General features: G+C 43.4%; 1 protein-coding gene across 1 annotated transcript in view; it reads right to left on the bottom strand.

Moving 5' to 3' along the window:
- The window catches only part of LOC137339234 (cadherin-12-like), a 214,152-nt gene that overhangs the window by 125,273 nt on the left and 69,687 nt on the right, over nt 1–19,192 (bottom strand). The window contains exon 5 of the mRNA XM_068001881.1: nt 7,356–7,523. Within this exon, the coding sequence (XP_067857982.1) occupies nt 7,356–7,523 (168 nt within the window). The remainder of the gene's footprint in view (nt 1–7,355; nt 7,524–19,192) is intronic.

Here is a 19,192-nt window from a genome sequence, read left to right as displayed (position 1 = left end):
AAAGACATGGGGGTAGATTAAATCAGCTGTTTGGTCTACAAGACCCTAAATGTTGCAACTAGGGGAAAGATCAAGATTAAATGGTCCAAAAGGAATCAATTAACAAATCAATGTGATCAATCATTTAAACTGAGAATTAACTAAAATGCAACTGTTCAATTTAGAATTGATAACAGCTCCAAGTTTAAAAACATCAAATTGAGTCAAATATATTTTGCATTTGTATTGCATTAGTTCCTGTCATTATATACCAGAAAGCATCTGTTATTGAATTTTCCTTTCTATGAACCATTCCACATAGAGAGCTGTAATATTCTTCCTTCAGTGAGGTATTGCCTTCAGATCTGCCAAGCCACAGAAATATCAGCTAAAAACAGTGACAGCTACGCTGCTGGAGATCCCTGGAAGACCACCCTTCTGAATCAAACTCCATGACAATAAAGTACAAATGAGAGATGCGCTGTCATGAAGTAATCAACATGACATTTTAAGGAATGCCATAGTCAAAGTAATTTTAGTGATTGGTTTTATTAAGGGAAGACAGCACCATATTTTAATAAGTAGTAGTACTAGTAGTATGTTATATGTATATAGTTTGCAAAGTTCATTTGATAAGGCACATATTTGTAAGGCCTAAACAATTCGTAATCTGCAATGTAGACTTTTCCATATAGAGAAATAAGTTGGGTGATCATTACATGAAGATTCTCTCCATGTATCTTTAACAGTTCATGTATTAAATAAAGGTTAAAAACATGCACCTGAATTAAAACAAGAGTTTATGTGGGGAAGCAAATACTGGATTTCCTCTCCCAGCAATGTTCATTATTTATAATGATATTTTAAACAGAATTAGAGATTTTTATTCACATTAGTGGACACTTGATATTCATGCCAGTGAGAGATTGAGTGCAAAGGCTTTGCTAAATAAGACATCCTCTTGTCTATAGAACACTTTTAAAAATTGTCCACTTAAAGCAGGACAAACCTAACCCTGCTAATTGCTGTCACACCAGTCTACTCCCAATCATCAGCAAAATGATGGAAGGAGTCATCAACACTGCTAACAAGTTTCACTTGCTCACTAATAACCTGCTCAATGATGCTTAGTTTGGGTTCCGCCAGAATCACTCAGCTCCAAACCTCATTACAGTCTTGTTCCAAACATGGACACAAGAGCTGAATTCCAGAGGTGAGGTGAGAGTCACTGACCTTGACATCAAAGCAGCATTCAGCCGAGTGTGGCACCTGGAAGTCCTAGTAAAACTGAAGTTAATGGGGATTAGGAAGAAAACTCTTCAGTGGTTGGAGTCATAATTAGCACAAAAGAAGATAGCTGTGGTTGTTGGAAGCCAATCATCTCAGCCCCAGGACATTACTACAGGAGTCCCTCAAGGCAGCATCCTAGACCCAACTATCTTCAGCTGCTTCATCAATGACCTTTCCTCCATCATATGGTCAGAAGTGGGGCTATTCGCTGATGATTGCACAGTGTTTAGCTCCATTCACATTTCCACAGATATTGAAGCAGTTCCAGCAAGACCGAGACAACATCCAGACTTGGGCTAATAAGTGGCAAGCAACATTCACACCACACAATTGCCAGGCAATGACCAACTCCAACAAAAGACAGCCTAACCATTTTCCCTTGACATTCAATGGCATTACCATCACTGGGTCCCCCACCATCCACATCCTGGGAGTCACCATTGACTGGAAACTCAACTGGAACAGCCACATAAATGCCATGGGTACTAGAGCAGGTCAGAAACTGGGTATTCTGCAGCAAGTGGCTCACCTCCTGACTCCCCAAAACCACCGACAAGGCATAAGTCAGGAGTGTGGTGGAATACTCTCCACTTGACTGGATGGGTGCAGATGCAACAACACTCAAGAAGCTCAACACCATCCAGGACAAAGCAGTCTTTTTGATTAGCACCCCATCCACTAGCTTAAATACCCATTCCCTCCACCACTGGCATACTGTGCCTGCAGTGTCTACTATCTACAGGATGCACTGGAACTCCCTACATAACAGCATTGTGGGAGTACTTTCACCATATGGACTTCACGTTTCAATCACCACCTTGTCAGGGGCAACTAAGGATGAACAATAATTGCTGACCTTGCCAGCGACACACACATCCCAAAGAATTATTTTTTAAAAAAATTCAGTTATTCGATATGTTTGTAAGAGACGTAATAAGTTACTATATAAATGCAGGTCCATCTTTCTTTTTTCTTCTTTTATGTCTCGTTTGAGCTAGATTGGACCAATTTTCATGGAGAGCGTTCAGTTCTCAAATGCAAAAGGAAAGGAAAATGTGGCCGATATTTGTGATGCTGGGTCTCTGCCCCCTTTAAATTTCCCAGGGATCTCTGATGTTTCCACCAAGGAATGACAGACTGCTTCCTCCCCAAGTAAGATAGTGGTTAGGGGATAGAGGCAGTGCAGCAGTTATGGTATTGGACAAGCAACCCAAAGGTCATGAGTTCCAATTCCAGCATGGCAAGTTTTTAAATTGAAGTCAATAAATCTCATAATTTTTGTGCGGCACCAGGAGAAAATGATTGTGAAAGTTGCTAGATTGTTATAAAACCCAACTGGTTCAGTGATGTTGCTCAGATAATGGAACCTGCCACCCTGCTTAGCTTGGCTTACACATAACTCCAGTCGAAACTATGGGGTTTACTCTTAATGCCCTCAGGACAACTTGAGGTGGTCAACAAATGCTGTCTTGCCAGTGCCATAGACTTCCTCAGGATGTATTTTTAAAAACACCAGAAGGGTGGCCATTTTGAGAGGTGCCCAGAAGTCATCCCCATGCACAGGCCCCCTCCAATTGGGGAGGGGCAGGCAGCATATACTACAGAGCCAAAAAACGTAAGCTCCTTTTCTTCCTTTCAGGATTAGCATGCCAGAGATCAGAGGTGGAAGCTGTTGTTTTTAGGCTGCAGCCAGAAGGTCCTGAAGCTGGTGTTCATTTCCATACCCATTATCTGGTGCATGGCCTTGACAAGGGGAAGGCCTTTGGGTGCACTCTGCCCAACTAGCATGCAGGTGTAATCTTAGGGAGGAATATCAGCCCTGGAGGTATATTTTTCAAAAGATGTTTCAAATGAGTAACAAGGTTCAGATTGTCACAAAATAGCCCTTTCCATAGGTTGTACATTTCTTCTTCTGTGATGGAAAGTAAAGACAACAAAAAGAGCTTATCCAACTTTCTTTCAAACATCTTGACCTTTCTGCATTACTGAAACAATAATTTCTTTGCATTGTCACTGAGGAAGTACTTCCTCTACTTATGTTGCAGCTGGTCATCCATCTGAACTTGCACCTTGGTGAGTGTTAGGACCCTGAGAAATCATTATTGCATTTTTTATAATTCCTTATAAAACCAAAGGCCGTTTTTTTTATCTTGTACTGTGCAACAGAGGCCAAATGTAATTAAATTGCAGTCCAAGCATGGAAAAATAAATCAGCGATCTAATAGTCAGATGGATGAAAGGTATCCATTAACTGCAGCTTGTGTATGATGTCCATGCCTGTTCATCTTTGCAACTATTTATTTACTTATCTGGTGTATTTATATATGAGGAATTAATCTTGAAATATTACTGAGAATATTCTATTGCATAATTTCTCGCATTCATTTAATTGTAGTGAAAGATTTACTGAAATGTGACCTTCTTACCGTTCTTACTTTTTGACTTGCTGTAATTTGGTAGATTTTTAAAATAATATCATACAGTACAGTTTCTCCTGGCTGCAGAATATCACATTTATTGCTAGGCTCAATGACAGTAAATTCACTTCCTCATACAATCTGAACTTTCCATGTAGCAGAAGAGTTTTTTACCCCCAATTTTCTGTCTATTTTTCTCTTTCCTCCTCTTAAAGCACTCACTCATGGCATTGTATGGTTCCACAGACGTTGGCAAATCTCTAACACCATGTCCAGGTGGCCATTCCCCTCATGTGTGAGCCTAGACTTTGATTATGAGTGGGTTATTGAACCTTAGTGCTTCATTACCAAACTTGATCCTGTCTGACAATCAAACATATGCATTTTGGGCAGGGCCCACTGGCTAGTGAAGCCATTGTTTTCAGTCCCCACCACAAATTCCGTACCCTTTCCACAGACTCCATTCCACTCACCATTGACTCTCTAGGGCATAGGAACATAGGAACAGGAGTAGGCCATTCAGCCCCTTGTGCCTGCTCCGCCATTTGATAAGATCATAGCTGATCAGGGCAGAAACAGGATGTTCAACAACTTTGACATCCTATTTTACCCCAAACTAAGCTTCCAACCCCATATCCTCTTCATCACAAAGACCACTTTTTTGTACCTCTGTAACGTCACTCACTTCCCACCTCTTTCTCATCTCATCTTCTACTGAAACCCTCGTCCGTGACTTTGTCACCTCCAGTCTCAACTATTCCAATACTATCCCGGCCAACGTCCCATCATCCACCCTCCATAACTTCAGCTCGTCCAAAATTCTGTTACACGTACCCTATCCCACACCAAATCACACTTACTTATTACCCTTGTCCTCACAGACCTACATTGGCTCTGGATCTCCCAACACCTCAAATTTGTAATTATCACTTTATCACTCTCGATGGCTTTGATCCCACCCTACCTCTGTAACCTCTTCACCTCTACAACCCCAGTCTCTTGTGTATCATTCCTCTCTTTGGCTCATTATTGTCAACGATGCTTTCAACCTCGCATGCTCTGAAATTCTCTTTCTAAAGCTCTACACTTCTTCACTTCACTGTCCTCTTTTATGACTGTCCTTAAAACCTACTTCTTTTGCTAAGTTTTAGCCACCCCCTCCCCCGATTCCTCTTTCTCTGGTTTGATAACCATTTTTTCCTTACGCTTCTGTGAAGCACCTTGTGATGTTTTTCTATGTTACAGACGCTATATAAATGCAAGTTGCTGTTGATCAGGAGCAGGTAGCTTGGCTGATTTTTTATCCCCCACAACAGTTGAGAGATGTTGGGCCAGTTGTAGTGCCTCCACTGCTTTCCCTGATGTACTCGGTTAACTCAGCACAAATAAAGGACCAAACTTGGAATCTTCCTGAACTGTAAAGATCAGTAATACACCAGAAACTACATGCACAAACTAAGCCATTTGGGAGCAATGATAATAGCCAGTGTGCAAATTTCCCATCATTTGTAGAATCCAAAGGCTCCTTGGATGGTAACTTGGGCCCCAATATTACCAGGGAGGCGGGATTGCAGCAGGGGGGGCAACTGAGCGCATGGGTAATAAGGTGGAGTAGTCTTTGGAGGGGCCCTCATGGGCACCGAAACCCAGAGGGCGTAGGCCCAAAGCATCTAATCGGTCAGGGCATGAACAAGAGCAACCTGCCACTACCTCTACAGCAGCCACAGGGGAAGCACCACGATGAAGTACTCGTAAGCGTAAGGCAAAGGTTTTGTGAGCATAAAGGGGATGCACAAGGGTGTTTGACGGTTTGTCGTGTTTTTTATTTATATTTGATTTTTGTTAATGGCACATTAAATATTATTATTGTCACCACTATTGCCACGTCTTGGCCATTTTTGACTGGCTTGTGTAATAAGTCCCTTTCATGAGGTTCACCATGAACACCCACACTTGATGCTACCCATTGGGTCACCCTACAGTGGGTGTATATGAATATTTGGTGTAGATGCCTGTGGTGCAGCACTGTGTTGTGGAGCTCCACATGGCGAAGGTGGATGGCGTGCCTGGTGAGGCTGGTGATGTTGCTCATCCTCGGATGAAGTGATGAATGCAGTTCTGGCGCCACCCCCATCCTGACGTTGTGAGTTTGAGGGTGTCCGCAAAGTAGGTAAATGTGTTTGCACAGCAGAGTTTAGGGTATAAATTAATAATTTTGAGTGGAAAACGAAAGGTGTTGCAGCCAAAACTTTGTCTGAAGTGACAGAGTGCCCTGCTGTAATAAATGAGGTATTCCCCCCAAATATTCCTTTGCATCTCCCACTGACTTCTGGTTGAAACACGTCTGCTCCAACAGGGAGTGTTTCCCGCAGCATGGGAAACATGCTGAGGATCCTTCAAAATTACACCCCTGCCAAAATCTCCAGTCAATGAGGTCTGTCAAGTGCCTCAACTACCTAAATAACAATGTAAATTGTCATCCCGCGGCTTTAATTGCCGGTGGGAGTCACGCATGCAGGAGCTGCACGCGCAGCCGAACGCGTCATTGGGGAACCCGGAAATACAGCGGGTTGGAGCCGGGCTCCAAACCTGCTCCGGGATTCCGCTATTTTAGGACCCCCCCCCACCGCTCCCAATGCACCCGTTCGGCCATCCAAAAATTGGCCCCTTTGTTTACTTTGATCCTTTAAAAGGTTTTCTTTAATGCCTGGCCTGCCCTTCCTATCTGAAAACAAGGGTCTAGACTTTGATAATGACACCAGTCACTCAGGCGGCAGAGGTTTCTTTGGATCACCTTCTATCAAACTTTACCTATGGCAGCAGTACGCCAAAAATAAATGAAGGTCAGATTGAGTGGTGGGCGGTCAGCCTCTGATCTAACATACTGCTAACTTCCTATTACCAGTGCACAGACAAAATAACATCACAGATTCCAGTAGTCTTGGCCTATTTTTGTTCAGCACTGAAAGATACAATGTACAATAGTACTCCTTATTACCAGTGCAGATAATCTGCAAGATCATTCCCCCCAAAATGATTCATTCAACAGGTATCAGTAACTAAAAATATTCAGGTAACAGGAGTGAACACTGCAATAAGTGTGACTTAAAATTGTTTGGGGTTTTTTATATCTAATCAAGTTATATGGACAGCTTTTCAGTCATGTTCATATACATGTAATATGCTACCGTTTGTGTCAAACCAATTGTACCACTGCAAAAAATAAATTGCAGTGACAATTCCATGACAAGTGTATTTAAAAATCTACAAACCACAGCCCAAACATTTCCAGAATATTCAGAGCAGATTCATCCAATAAAGGCTAACAATACCTCTTAAATAGAAATACTCGTTTAACTAAAATCGACTCAAGTGGTACTAATTTCACCTTAGACAACAGACCCCAACTAATGAACTTTTGGAAATGAAATGAAAAGATGATGCCACTGAAAATATATTTGATAACAAGCTTCACAGAAAACAAACTGTTTCCACATTATCCCCAAATTTACACAGATTTGGAAAGGCTTCCATTGTCAACTGTATAACTTTTATGTTTGATTATTTCTTTCTATGTTCTATAAATAACATGCGAAAAAGTGTACATCACATGTCAAACATTTTGGTGTGTCTTGTGAAGTAATGAAAGGAAGCATAAGGAGAGCTTACTCTTGGCAAACCTTGGCGGATTGTCATTAACGTCAGTGAGAGTGATATTTATCGTTGTCGTCCCTGCTAATCCTCCCATTTGTCCACCCATGTCTTTGGCCTGAATGATAACTTGGTATTCATCTTTAACTTCTCTGTCCATGTTTGATAAAGCTGTTCTGATGATACCTAAACATGAAATACAGAGGGAAAAAAAGTGTTTTATCATCATCAAGGAAATTCACTTTTACAACAAATGATGCAATCAGTACCCATACCCTCAGAACTTGCTTTTCAATGCAAAATATCACTGACACCGCACTATGGATATTCAATTCAAAACTATTCAGATAGTAGGGTTCGAGATGGTGAATCGGTGGTAGTGGAATAAACGATCAGTTTTCAATTGTAAATTACAAGGAGGTTATGATTTCAGTGCTGCAGTTGGAACATTGTTTTAGTTTTGTCTTACTGACGTTGAAAAGGCCAGAGTACTATAAGTATAATGGGCCAGAATTTGCTGTAGCCGGTCACAAACAGTGTTGGCCATTCTTTAGACTTGTCCTTGCCCGTTTAATTTCCATGAGATCTTGCACTGTAAGTTGCTGTAAGTGGGAGATGGGAATAATGCGGAATCTGTCTGAACAGGGCAAACAACTGTGTATCTCCTTAACCAATCAGATTGAAGGATTGTGAAATGAACAGTGCAGAGTCTGGGCCAGGAAGTGTAAGTTGAAAGAGTGAATTTGATGTCAAATTACGTACAGAAAGAGAAAAAAAGAGTGGGAAATAAAAGATTGGATTAAGAGAGAGAAAAAAAGAGACAGAAAGAAAAAGTAAAAAAAATGTAATTACATTTTTGAAAAAATCTCCAACAACAATTAAAAACTGAAGGAATGAGACTCCACACTTGTAATAGTTAATTTTCAGTGATGGAGAGGTTGTTTGACAGTAATCATCATGCCATTAAAAAGGGTATTTAGACTGAAATGGACAAGTCCTAACTTTCTGCGGCGAGTTTAGGTCGTATCTACCATGTAAGTAGAGGAACTTCATGCCATTCAATGCATTTCAACGATGAGTCAGACAGCGAGATGCCATTTTCACGAAGCTGATGGCAGAATGGTGCATCCTGGACAGCAACTTCAAGATTTTCACAATTAACCGTGCATCTGCCCTCGCTTGAAGTTACTGTGCAATTTGCACATAAATAACGGTGAGCGCTGTTAGGTTCACCGTTATTTTCACAGCAAATTCTGGGCCAATGTGATATAAATCATATCATGTGATCTAAGTCACAGTAAAAGGGGAGGTAGTTGAAATACTGGATGGGGTGAAAATTGATAATGATGAGGTGCTAGAAAGGCTGGCTATGCTTTTTTTTAATTCATTCATGGGGTGTGGGCTTCGCTGGCAAGGCCAGCATTTATTGCCCATCCCTAATTACACTTAAGAAGGTGGTAGTGAGCTGCTTTCTTGAACCGCTGCAGTCCATGTGATGAAGGTTCTCCCAAGGTGCTGTTAGGAAGGGAGTTCCAGGATCTTGACCCAGTGACGATGAAGGAACGGCAATATATTTCCAAGTCAGGATAGTGTGTGACATGGAGGTGAATGTGCAGGTGGTGTTGTCCCCATGTGCCTGCTGCCCTTGTCCTTCTAGGTGGTAGAGGTCACGGGTTTGGGAGGTGCTGTTGAAGAAATAAATAAGTCACCCGGTCTGGATGGGATGCATCCTATGTTGCTGCGGGAAGTAAGGGTGGAAATTGCAGAGGTGCTGGCCATAATCTTTCAATCCTCCTTAGATACAGGGGTGGTGCCAGAGTACTGGAGAATTGCAAATATTACACCCTTGTTCAAAAAAGGGTGTAAGGATAAACCCGGCAACTACAGGCCAGTCAGTTTAACCTTGGTGGTGGGGAAGCTTTTAGAAAAGATAATCTGGGACAAAATTAACAGTCACTTGGACAAGTGTGGATTAATAAAGGAAAGCCAGCATAGATTTGTTAAAGGCAAATCATGTTTAACTAACTTGATCAAGTTTTTGATGAGGTAATAGAGAGGGTATATGAGGGCAATGCAGTTGATGTGGTGTATATGGACTTTCAAAAGGTGTTTGATAAAGTCCCGCATGGTAGGCTTATCATCAAGATTGAAGCCCATGGAACAAATGGGGCAGTAGCAGCATGGATACGAAATTGGCTAAGTGACAGGAAACTGAGAGCGATGGTGAACAGTTTTTTTCTGACTGGAGGAAGGTATACAGTGGTGTTCCTTAGGGATCGGTACTCGGACCACTGCTTTCCTAAAACTGCTTACATCGGCGTGGCAAATTCTGCAGCAGCTCCGACAAATAAAATAAATGAATTAACATACTTCGGATCCGTGGCATAGAAATGCTTGAATTAAAATGCTGGAAAGAAATCGCAACATCAGCCCAGCCTTGAACAGCGTGGGTTGATGTGCAAGGGAAATGGCTGTGAGAATGGAAGCCCCGCCCACAAGTAGGCAAGTAAAACTCATTCATTTAAAGTGAACCTCTTAATGATAGTGTAAATAAAAATTTAACATATTATAAAAAGCCAATGAAACGATTTAATCTAATGAAACTGACAGAAATTTAAAGTAAGAAAAATGTTTTAAATTTTTGATTTTTAAATTTTCTTTAATGATCAAAAAATATTAAAATGAATAATTTGACATTTCACATTTTTAAAATTTAATTTTTTGTTGTTTCGCTGTCAATAATAGTCACCGCGCTTTTAAAAAGTCGTGCAGGGCTGGTATTTTCCAGCGTACCTTTTGGTGGCGTAAGTAGTTATGTTCCAGCTGGACAGATGGGTAAGTTTACGAATGTTTCCTGATTGTGTTTGATTGTAATGTAGGTGGCCCTTTAATTTGGAACTGTCAAACTGCCGGCGAACCGTTGGCAAGTTCGCGATTTTGGGGTTTTACTGCGCATGTGCGTGTTGGCGAACTTACTCCATTGATTTGCGATGGTTGGAGAGAACGCCATTGCAATACGGTCTCCTCGGGTGAGTAATTTTTGGCCCAATGACTTGGACTTGGGTGTACAGGGCACAATTTCAAAATTTGCAGATGACACAAAACTTGGGAGCATAGTAAACAGTGAGAAGGAAAATAATAGACGTCAAGAGGACATAGACAGGCTGGTGGAATGGGCAGACACATGGCAGATGAAATTTAATGCAGAGAAGTGTGAAGTGATACATTTTGGCAGGAAGAACGAGGAAAGGCAATATAAACTAAATGGTACAATTCTAAAAGGGGTGCAGGAACAGAGAGACCTGGGGGTATAAGTGCACAAATCTTTGAAGGTGGCAGGACAGGTTGAGAAAGCGGTTAAGAAAGCAATAGAGGCATAGAGTACAAGAGCAAGGAAGTTATGTTGAACCTTTATAAAACACTGGTTTGGCCACAACTGGAGTATTGTGTCCAATTCTGGGCACCACACTTTAGGAAGAATGTAAAGGCCTAAGAGAGGGCGCAGAAAAGATTTACTAGAATGGTTCCAGGGATGAGGGACTTCAGTTATGTGGATAGACGGGGGTTGTTGTCCTTAAAGCAGAGAAGGTTAAGAGGAGATTTGATAGAAGTGTTCAAAATCATGAAGGGTTTAGATAAAGTAAATAAAGAGAAACTGTTCCCATTGGCGGAAGGGTCGAGAATCAGAGGACACAGATTTAAGGTGACTGGCAAAAGAACCAAAGGCGACATGAGGAAAACATTTTTACTCAGCGAGTAGTTATGATCTGGAATGCATTGCCTGAAAGGATGGTGGAAGCAGATTCAATCGTGGCTTTCAAAAAGGAATTGGATAAATAGGGAAAAAATTTGCAGGGTTAGGGGGAATGGAACTAAATGGATTGCTCTTACAAAGAGCTGACACAGGCTCAATGGTTCGTACGGCCTCCTTCTGTGCTGTAACGATTCTATGATTCTAAATCTACTTACTGGAATAGGTATACTACTCATATTTTACTTAAGTTTCTCCATCCACTATCTATTTTTCATTTAACAACTTAATTTTACTAACAGACAAATGGTTTAGCATAGGCTGAGCCATAATCTTATGATGGCATATATCAATGGTCATTCACCCTAATGACTCAAAATACTTCCAGAGTTGTTAATTAGCATCAGAATCAAACCCATGAGGAGAAGGTGAGCAGGTATCCAAGTTCCCTTTGTCCAATATACTATCAGGTGGTTCAATAGAATTCTCAGTCGAAGCTTAAGATAGCTCAAATGCATCTGCTAATAGAGGATATGTCCCAGTCAGTTGTGAAATGTACTAAATATCACCCCTTGTGAATTGGGATCGCATATTTGCTTGACATATTTAGCTGCAGGCTTACTACTTTCCCATTTTCTCCGTGAGATACCTCAGGCATAACGCTGAAAACATGTTATTTTATCAATATGCCACAAACCTAGTTTCAATTTTTAGCTCAATGACTCATTGACATTGCAATTATTGCAAATACAATAGTTTATTTTTTTTTAACATCACCAACAGGAAGAGGGTAGTTACTACTGCTTTCCTCAGTTTAGTATTTTTTCAGGCTTGACCACCTTGCTGAATGAGGAACTGAAGAGGCCGCTGCAACCTATTTCTTGGCACAGGAAGTGGTGGAGGGGAACAGGTGTGATGTGAAAAATATTTTCATGAAGGACTTGGGCTAATAAGTCATAAAAGAAAAAGTTTTAAGTGAATACCAAGCAATGCCCCAAGGAATTATATTTTAATATTAATCCCAAAGATAGAATTCTGTTTCTACTGCAATTTTAACATTATTTTAAAACCAATGGGATTTTTTATTTTATATTTATCTTTAATTACAATGTGAGCTATTATGATGGTGGGGTGAATATTTAACACGTTCCATTAAATTGTGTGTGCTGCCTCTTCCCCTCCAGAGCTGATTTAAAACTTGGATTGAAAATTGGATGTTCTTTGACTCAGTGAGAGAGAGTGTGTGTGTGTGTGTGTGTGTGTGTGTGTACTTTTCATCAGCTTCAGTCAGCTGCTAAGATACAGACCTGGCAATTGTTACCAGGAAGAAGGCAATGCCAAGATATTCAAATTTTGGTTGCATAAGATTTTCTCTGGTCGCAGTGTGTTAGCAACATTGTAAACGTGGCACAGTTTCCTGTGATTGCTGTTTCCAGCAAGATGGTTAAAGCAGTCTTAAAGAACAAATTCAGGGGGTCAATTTTAAAACAGAAGTCCGGGTGCATTGGGGGAGGGGGGGGGCAAAGAAAATCGGAATCTTCTGCAGCGGGCAGGAATCCCGACTCTAACACGCCGAAGAACGCGCCGTTCCCGAACCCGGAAGTTCCACCGGCAATTAAAGCCGGTGGGATGATATTTAAACCAATAATTCAAGCACTTAAAGTACTTGAAATGTGCATGAATTTAATTAATTATGCTGGCAAGCGATTTCAACGCTGCCTCAACGTGTTTCCCGTGCTGTCTGAAACACGCCACGGTGAAGGAGTTGTGTTTTCGCCGGCAGCCATTTGGCCATTTAAATGCCTGTTTCACAGATGGGGATAAAAGGTGAGTTATTGCAGCAGGGCACTCAGTTCTCTCAGACAAACTTTTGGCTGGGAGATCTTTGTGTTTAGACTGAGAATTCTTGGTTTCCACTCAGAATTGTTACGTTTACACATATTTACCAACTTTTCGGACCCCCTCAAACTGACACCATCAGGATGGGCAGGGGGGGGCACGATGGCTGTATTCACCAGTACATCCGAGGACAAGGAACATCACCAGCCTCACCAGGCACGGCGTGCACTTCTGCCACTTGGAGCTCCACAACACAATGCTGCACCACAGGCACCTGCACAAGAGCACAGAGGGGAACAACAGAGGAACCGACATTGCAGGAGGCACTACCCTCGCCAAAGGGTCTATAGACCGAGGCTCAGCTTTCTGGACCTCTCTGAGGAGCAGTGCATATGGAGGCTGAGAGTGAGTTGCCAGGTGGTCGCAGACATCTGCAGCCTCCTTCATGCTGAGCTGCTCGCGGCTGGGCCTGGCGGCATCTCCTTACCCATCGCTGTTAAAGTCACCATTGGCCTCAACTTCTTCACCTCCGGATCATTCCAGGGTGCAACCGCCGGGGTCTCTCAGTCATCTGCAAACAAGTGCATGAGGCTTGTTTCGCAGAGCCAAGCAATACATCAACTTCCCCATGGACGACCTCAGCCAGACGGAGAGGGCAGTTGGATTCCACTCTGTGGCTGGCTTCCCAAGTGCACAGGATGCAATCAATTGCACCCATATGGCAATATGAGCACCTCCACTTGAGCCAGGACTGTTCATCAACAGGAAGGGGTATCACTCCATCAACGGTCAGCTCGTTTGTGACCACCGCAAAAGATTTCTTCACGTGTGCACCAGATTCCCTGGCAGCTGCCACGATGCCATCATTCTGAGAGAATTCAACATCGAGGGCCTCTTCCATGAACTGAACACCCATAAGGGCTGGCTCCTCGGGGACAAGGGATACCTCCTGTACAAGTGGCTAATGACAACTCTGAGGAACCACATCAGTGAGCTACAGCGTCGATACAATGACAGCCACATCGCCACCAGATCAATAATGGACCATGCGATAGGGCTGCTTAAGATGAGATTTTGGTGCCTTGATTGATCTGGGAGACGACTTCAATATGCACCAGACAGAGTGGGACGCATTGTAATAGAAGCATAGAAACATAGAAAATAAGAGCAAGAGTAGGCCATTCGGCCCTTTGGGCCTGCTCCACCATTCAAAATAATCATGGCTGACCGTCTAACTCAGTACCCTGTTCCTGCTTTTTCCCCATATCCCTTGATCCCTTTAGCATTAAGAAATATATCTAACTCCTTATTGAATACATTTAATAACTTGGCCTCCACTGCCTTCTGTGGTAGAGAATTCCACAGGTTCACCACCCTCTGAGTGAAGAAATTTCTCCTCGTCTCGGTTCTAAATGGCATACCCCGTATCCTGAGACTGTGACCCCTCGTTCTGGACTCCCCAGCCATCGGGAACATTCTTCCTGCATCTGGTCTGTCTAGTCCTGTTAGAATTTTATATGTTTCGATGAGATCACCTCTCATTCTTCTAAACTCTAGTGAATATAGGCCTAGTTAACCCATTAGTATGTTGTGTCCTGCAAAACATGGCGTAACAGAGAGGGGTACGGTTGAGGAAGGCCCATCTCCTCATCCACTATCCACATTGAAGAGGAGGAGGACAAACCCATGGGCAGATCAGCGGCTCACCTGGCTGCTTGTGAGGCCAGGGAGTCACTCATATGTGAACGGTTATCATAAGATCAGAAAGTGAGAATAGTCCAGTCCTCACACCACCTGGAAAGAGCAGCGCCAACACCAGCCCCCTCCCCCCACTCCCTGCACAAAACAGTCCTGCAACTACACATACACCCACTGTAAAGTGACCCTCTGGGTGGCATCAAATGTCGCTGTTCATGGTGAAGCACATGAAAGGGTGCTATCACAAAAGGCAGTCAAGAATGGGCAAGATGTGGCAGTAGTGGTGAGAATGATAACATTTAAAGTGACTTTAACAGAAACCAAATATAAATGAGAAACATGACAGTCTGTCAGACACCCTTGTGCATACCCTTCATGGTCACAAATCCTTGGACTATAACTCGGTGTTGTAAAATTGTTTACATTTGTCAACCCCAGTCCATCACCGGCATCTCCACATCACAAATCCTTAGCCTTTCTCTTTTTACCACTCCTAAGTGGTGCATCCCTTGTGACTGCAGCAGAGGCAGTGGCAGATTGCTCATGTCCATGGCCGGATTGCTTAGATGCTTTCAGCCTACGCCCTCTGTGTTTCGTGAGGGCTCCTCCGAAGACTGCTCCACCTGCACCTATGCAGGGGCAGACTCGACCACCTGAAGAGGAGGCAGCAATGCGGGTACTGGTTGAGAGGGTGGCAACGGGTGAGACGTGGGAGTGCTTCGAGTGGTGTCCCCACTTCCACGTCCCCTTTCGCCATCATCCCTCTCCTGCGCCAGGCCCACATCACTCCTACCACTCTGCTGGACAACAGTTTGGAGGACATATGTGATGCCTTGGAAGGCCACTTCTAAAGTACTGTAAGCCTGTGTAAGGTGTTCCCTGAGTTCGCACGGCCATTGTCAGGGCCTGAATGGACTCATTTGTGAGCCCGGCTTGAAGCTCAATGGAGGCTAGCCTTCTCTCCATCGCAGATATTTCTGCACTTATCTGCGACACTATGTTAGTCATTCCCACAGTTACCTGCGACACTATCTCAAACAGTTGCTCACGTCCCTGAGACACTATCCCAGAGATTCCCTCACTTACCTGTGCCGCCACTCCACTAAAGCAGGAGTTGGACTCCTCCATCCTCTGGGCTATTGTGGAGAGTGCGCGTGGCACCTGTTTCAGTACCTTGCAAATGTGCTGCTATCCCTCGATCATTCTCCTTTAAAGGACGGCCCTCGGGGTTCAGCATCTGTGTCTAGCTGAGTAGAGCCTAGAGAGGAGTGCGTCCACCGACGCGGACTCTCCACAGCTGCCCCTGCCACCAGCGTCTGCTCGTGCTCACTTGTGTGTGGTGACTCACCAGGTGCCAATCCAACTAACTTACTACTAGGACCCACCACTGCGCTGGTGGATGGCTCGCTAAGATGTGACGGTGCCCCCTCAGAGGCTGGGAGCTCCTCTGAGGAATTGCCCTCTGCCATCACTGCGGTCATTGAAGGGCCTATAAGAGAACAGAAGGCAATATTATGCTTCATCACAGATGTGTCATGTTATAATGAGCGTACTGAGGTGTTCAACATGCCAAGCATTGTTAACATCAATTCATGTTGTACGTGATGAATGTTAAAGTTGTGTCACCAGATGTTTGAGGGGTACCAGTCTCAGCGTCCCCGACAGACAACAATTGAGGGTGCGGCTGATCTCCAGGGCCTCCTCCTTCGTGTCTGTGAGGATCACTATTTGTTGCGGCCCCCATCCAGTCCTCGCCCTCTCCCGTGCATTTTGCGTTCTCTTCTCCTAGAAGGGGAGAAAGTACAGACGTGTGAGTGAGTGATGATGAAGTGACCAGCCGATGAATGCACTGCTTTGAGTGAGGCTGACCGTGAAAGAGATGCATCAGAGGGTGAGTATCAGACAGAGACATCACATTGGTTGAGGATTGGGGTGTGTGGTAGTGGTGGGGTGACTAATGGGGAGGTGCAGAAGTGCTCAGGAAGTGCAGGTAAGTTGAGGATGAGCCTTAAGTGAGTGTGAGGAGTGATGTGATGGAGTAGTCTTGGCAGTGCAGAATGAATTGCAGTTGGGGGGGTGGTGTGGGGGACGATGTGCACCACGGAATGTAGGAGAATCAGTAAGTGTACTCACTTTTGCTGACCTAGTCAGGTCATTGAAATGCTTCCTGCACTGGATCCAGGTACGGGAGACGTTGCTGCTGCTGGTGACCTCCTCTGCCACCTTGAACCAGGCCTTCTTGGTGGCAGAGGCAGGGCACTTCCTCATGTCAGCGGGGTAAAATAGTTCTCTCCTCCTCCTCACCCCGGCCAGAAGCAGCTGAAGTGAGACATCGTTGAATCTTGGAGCAGCCTTGTCCCTGTGCTGCTCCATTGGGTCTTCTTTGTCTTTGCTGCAGCAAAAATCATTGGAGTAATGGCCCTTTAAATCCAGACGCTCCAGTCTGGCAACTGCGCAGCTTTCGGACGGCAAACCTGGAAACAAGATTAATGGCCACCAATTGAGTCAGGATCGCGTGGGGAAGGGTAAGTTTTTATTAGTCGGTTTGGCGCACGTTCATTGACCCAACCCCCCGCTGCCATCCGCTCGCCCCTTTAAAATTGAGCCCATGATTTTGCTCGAGGTAGCGATCAGATGAAATCTTCCTGCTATATTTATGAAGTACACACAGAGACCAGAGAAATCTATCTCCATTATGCTTTAGGAAATAATGGGGCAGAAATTGGTATGCATTATGCCCGTTTTTCAGGTGCAAAATGGGCACAACCTGCACGTGCTTTCGGGCCACAGCTAAATTTGCTGGGGCTATTTTTTAGGCGTCCCTAGAGACCATCTATAACAGGCGTTAGGCCCCATATATATATATAAATAAGGAGCCTAATGCCTGTTTTAGATCCTCTTGCTGACATTGGTTGGCGATGAGCGAAGCTGGAGCCAGGCCTGCTCTGCTTAAGATTCTTCAGCAGCCCCCAATGAAAAGTAAGTTTATCTTTTATTAAAATAATTCAGAAATCATTTCCGTGGAGCCAGGAGGAACAAGAGTGGTTATCTGACTCCACAGCACTCTCAGTCGCTACCCCAGCCCCCGTCCCCCCGCCACTCCCCAGTAATCATAATGAGGCCTGAGGACCAATTTTGGGCCGGCCTCGGGCCTCCTGTTTGGGGCGTGCGCTGATGGTGTGCCGCTGATTATGGACCTGAACATAAGCCATCAATCATTTCTACCCCAGAGAATCATGGAGTTGGCAATTTTAAACAGCTCCATATCAAATAAGGAAAACTGGCACTGAGGGACTAATAAAGAAGTAATTGCAGTCCCTTCTGTGATCTCCACAGAAATATGGAAACTATTTGCATGAGTTATGCTCACAATCTGGCAGGATGTTAAAAAAAAAATCCATAACGTGCAGCTTAATTAAATCATTGTGCTCATTTTTACATAGCATTACGTAGAATTCACAGCACAGAAAAAGACCATTCGGCCCAACTGGTCCATTCTGGTGTTTATGCTCCATACGAGCCTCCTCCCACCCTTTTCCATCTAACCCCATCAACATATTCTTCTATTCCTTTCTCCCTCATGGGTTTATCTTGCTTCCCCTAAAATGCATCTGTGCTATTCACCTCAACTACTCCTTGTGGTAGCGAGTTCCACATTCTAACCACTCTCTGGGTAAAGAAGTGTCTCCTGAATTCCCTACTGGATTTATTAGTGACTATCTTATATTTATGGCCCCTGGTTTTGGTCTCCCCCGCAAGTGGAAACATCTTCTTTACGTCTACACTTTCAAACCCCTTCATAATTTTAAAGATTTCTATTGAGTCACCCCTCAGCCTTCTCTTTTCTAGAGAAAACAGCCTCAGCCTGTTCAGTCTTTCCTAATAAATCTAACCTCTCAGTTCTGGTATCATCCTTGTAAATCTTTTTTACACCTTCTCCAATGCCGCTATATCCTTTCTATAATATGGAGACCAGAACTGCGCACAGTACTCCATGTGTGGTCTAATCAAGATCCAATACAAGTTTAGCTTCTCTGCTTTTTAATTCTATTCCTCTAGAAGTGAACCCCAGTGCTTTGATATTTTTATGGCCTTATTATCCTGCTTCGCTACTTTTAATGATTTGTGTAACTGTGTCTCTAAATCCTTTTGCTCCTCTACCCCATTTAGACTCTTAGTTTCCAAGCAGTATGTAACCTCTTTATTTTTCCTACCAAAATGTAACACCTCACACTTATTTGTATTGAAATTAATTTGTCAATTACACGCCCATGCTACAAGTTTATTAATGTCCTCTTGTATTTTGTCGCAATCTTTCTTTGTATTAACTATACCCCCAATTTAGTGTCATCTGCAAATTTTGAATTTGTACTTCCAACTCCTGAGTCCAAATCATTTATGTAAATTGTGAACAACAGTGGTCCCAGCACCGATCCCTGTGGAACACCACTTCCCACCTTTTGCCCAGTCTGAGTAGCTGCCCTTAACCCCTACTCTCTGTTTTCTGTTCTGTTTTGAACTTAAAAATTGAATTTGAAAACTTATTCACTTTATCATTGAGAAATAA

The sequence above is a fragment of the Heptranchias perlo genome, chromosome 2 (genome assembly GCF_035084215.1).
Source record: "Heptranchias perlo isolate sHepPer1 chromosome 2, sHepPer1.hap1, whole genome shotgun sequence".
NCBI lineage: Eukaryota > Metazoa > Chordata > Chondrichthyes > Hexanchiformes > Hexanchidae > Heptranchias > Heptranchias perlo.
Note: the sequence above shows the minus strand (reverse complement) of the source record. Positions and strands in the feature narration are given on the sequence as shown.